At 35.9% G+C, this 3491-nt stretch overlaps 1 protein-coding gene across 1 annotated transcript; it reads left to right on the plus strand.

Annotated features, from left to right (window-relative positions):
* The first annotated feature begins 511 nt into the window (after positions 1-511).
* LOC146924100 (HXXXD-type acyl-transferase family protein) lies at positions 512-2322 on the plus strand. The gene has a single exon (XM_085709130.1). The coding sequence runs from the start codon at positions 656-658 to the stop codon at positions 2117-2119; it is 1464 nt and encodes a 487-aa protein (XP_085565256.1). The 5' UTR covers positions 512-655; the 3' UTR covers positions 2120-2322.
* The last annotated feature ends 1169 nt before the right edge of the window (positions 2323-3491 follow it).

A 3491-nucleotide genomic window follows, 5' to 3' on the forward strand; every position in this document is an offset into this window, starting at 1 on the left:
ACCGTATTATGCCGCGCTTCATCAACTCCAACCATTGTTCTTTGGTCCATCTCGGACCACTACTCTTTCTCTCTGTTTTTTTTTACACAACTACTCTATATAGTAAAATAAGGTGATAATTATTGGTCAGTAAGAGAAGGGTTGAAATAGATTATACTCATATTTAACATGTGACAAATTCTTTACCAAGCCAATTATTTAAACCAGTGTCTCTAAATCTAAATAAAACAGAAAAACTAATTTATCAACTCCTACTTTGTCTCTTGTAAAATAATTTCAATTTCAATTCCACTTCACAAGTAAACAAAGAACAACCGCCAAATAATTCACTTAACTACCAGTTGATTGATTGAAACATTATATATTAAATAAAACCTCCAAAATGTAAGAAATAAATAAAATAAAATAAAATAATGCAAGCAGCATAGTCAGCATAATGAATCAAATTAAATTCATGAATCTGAACACCGTCCACCCTTATAAATACTAGACACTCCCACCTCCTTTTCTCATCCCACCTCACTCTACACTTGCCAATTCAAGACACAACAACACCAAAGAGTGTTGAATTACAAAAGAGAGAGGGACAAAAACCAAAACAAAAAATCACTTTTATCAAATCACTTTTAGAATTAAACCCAAGAAAAACCAAACAATGCCTTCTTCATCTCCAACCTTGGTCTCAAAATGCACCATAACACCAGACCAAAAATCCAACATAGCAAACCTTAAACTCTCTGTTTCAGACCTACCTATGTTGTCTTGTCATTACATCCAAAAAGGTTGTCTCTTCACAAAACCTTCAAACATTCCTTTCCATATTCTAATCCCTCTCCTCAAAAATTCTCTCTCCCGCACTCTCTCCCTCTTTCCACCTCTCGCCGGTCGTTTAACCACCGACTCTGAGGGCTATGTTTACCTGACTTGCAACGACGCCGGCGTCGATTTCATCACCGCAACTTCCACCTCACTTTACATCACTGACCTCTTATCAACCACCGATGTTCATGAATCATTCAAGGAATTTTTCACTTTTGACCGGAAAGTCAGTTACACCGGTCATTTCTCTCCGATCATGGCCGTTCAAGTAACTGAACTAGCTGATGGAATTTTCATCGGCATCGCCGTTAACCACGCCGTCACTGACGGTACTTCCTTCTGGAATTTCTTCAATACATTTGCTCAAATCTGCAGAGGAGCTAACAAATGTATAAGAAATTCTCCAAGCTTCCGGAGAGACTCTGTTTTAATCTCGGATGCAGTTCTCCGGTTACCGGCAGAAGGTCCTGCTGTAACATTCAACGCTAATGCCCCGATTCGAGAAAGAATTTTCAGCTTCAGCCGCGAAGCAATTCAGAAATTGAAAGCAAAAGCTAACAACAAACCATGTCCCGCGAAATACAACACGATTGAATTGATGCAGAAACACATGAACGATCACTATAACAACAATCAGAAAGAAAACGGTAAAGTAACGACGTTAATTGAGAACTGGTTCAAGAATAATGCTAAACCAGTTAACGTAACAGAAGTTGCTGAAACAGAAACGGTTGAGATTTCATCGTTTCAATCTTTATGCGCGTTGTTATGGCGTGCAATCACGCGTGCAAGAAAATTTCATCCTTCAAAAACGACGACGTTTAGAATGGCGGTTAATTGTAGACACCGTATAGAACCGAAGCTAGAAGCGTTTTATTTCGGAAACGCGATTCAGAGTGTTCCAACTTATGCTTCTGCTGGAGATGTAATGTCTAGGGATATACGGTGGTGTGCGATGCAGCTGAATAAAAACGTGAAGGCACATGATAATGGTATGGTGAGGAGGTTTGTAGAGGATTGGGAGAATAATCCTAGGTGTTTTCCTTTGGGGAATAGTGATGGTGGTTCTATAACTATGGGTAGTTCTCCTAGGTTTCCTATGTATGACAATGATTTTGGTTGGGGGAAACCGTTGGTAGTTAGGAGCGGGAAAGCGAATAAATTCGACGGTAAGATTTCCGCGTTTCCAGGGCGCGATGGAAGTGGGACGGTTGATTTAGAGGTTGTTTTGGCGCCAGAAACTATGGCGGCTCTTGAGTTGGATACTGAGTTTATGACTTATGCGACGAGGCAGTTATAACACGTGTCGTGTTTTGGTGGGTACAACTTAACTACTGATGGTGTCATTGTGGTCTTGGTTGGTTCTAATATGTGTGAGTTCTTGAGACTGTGGGGTCTATTGTGACATATTGTTAATTAATTTTAGTGTTTTTATGTGCTTTTGATTTTAATTGAGTTGTTGTTGTAATGTTGTTGTTGTTAATGTTTCAACTTGACAGTTAATATCCTCTTCTTTTGGATCGTCTTTGATTCAACTTGCACTATCACATTCACAATCAATCTTGTTTCAACTTGCAATATGAAATGGCTTTTTTTCTTAGTTTTCTCCATTTCGATGGAAATAGATCTTTCTTTCTTATTGGTAATTCTCATAATTTTTCTCACACGGAATCGTAATTAAAGGGAGAAAAACAGAGTTAAAATTATAAAGGAAAATAAAATGGGTGCTTCAACAGTGAGGTTGAAAATGGAGAAAAATCAAGTAAACGTATTTCAAGAGTATCTAAATTCCATTTTGATGGATCACTACAATCAACTTGCAGGGAAGAATTAAAATTGCTTACTCTTTTGTCTGCATAATAACTGTCATGGTTGTAAATAGAAATTGTTATACTCCCTCCGTTTTAATACTTCACACATCTTTGTATTTACTACTCCCTCCGTCGTTATGGCTCTGTTTGGTAAAAGGAAGCTATAAGCTAGCTGATAGCTGAAAAGCTAGCTTATAGCTGATGACTGATAGCTGATAGCTTATAGCTGAAAATCTTGCTTATTAAAAATAATGTGTTTGGTAAAATTAACTGTTGAAGTGGCTGATAAGTATAAAATGACATAAATGTATGTTTGCTCTTCGTATAAATTATGTTTATAAATTTTTTTTCTTCCTTACAATGCTATATGTGATATATGAAATCAAATGATATATTTGTTTAATTAACTTCATTATCGTATTTTTTTTAGGAGATAATCATATCTTTTTAGTTTACAATTTTTTATGGAAAATTATATATTTTTCTTTAAACTAGCACTAATAAATATGATATATGTGTGCAATATAAAGAACAACATACTTTATATTCTCAATTTGTAAAAATAAAAATAAAAATTTGGTTTATAGATTGAACAGAGAGATGAGATGAACCCTACGGGGTGTTTGTTTCCTGGTTTAAAAAATTATTCCCAGGAACGTGGAGGTTGGAATTATAGATTCCTATGTTTGTTACAAAGTTAAAAAAATAACTCCCGGGAATAAAGAATTCCTGGGAAAAAAATAACTTCCACTTACCCATGATTTTATTCCCAAAGAAAGTGGCTGGGAATAAAAGATTCTCATGTAAATAGTAATAAAATTGAAATAACTACCCATATACCCACTATCACAAAAAATTCCC

Source organism: Medicago sativa, chromosome 5, assembly GCF_051527215.1.
Source record: "Medicago sativa cultivar Bolivia chromosome 5, Bolivia_mono, whole genome shotgun sequence".
Classification (NCBI taxonomy): domain Eukaryota; kingdom Viridiplantae; phylum Streptophyta; class Magnoliopsida; order Fabales; family Fabaceae; genus Medicago; species Medicago sativa.

What these genes read in the sequence shown, in the direction of transcription:
- LOC146924100 (XM_085709130.1), top strand. Translation starts at nt 656, where the DNA reads ATGCCTTCTTCATCTCCAACCTTGGTCTCAAAATGCACCATAACACCA.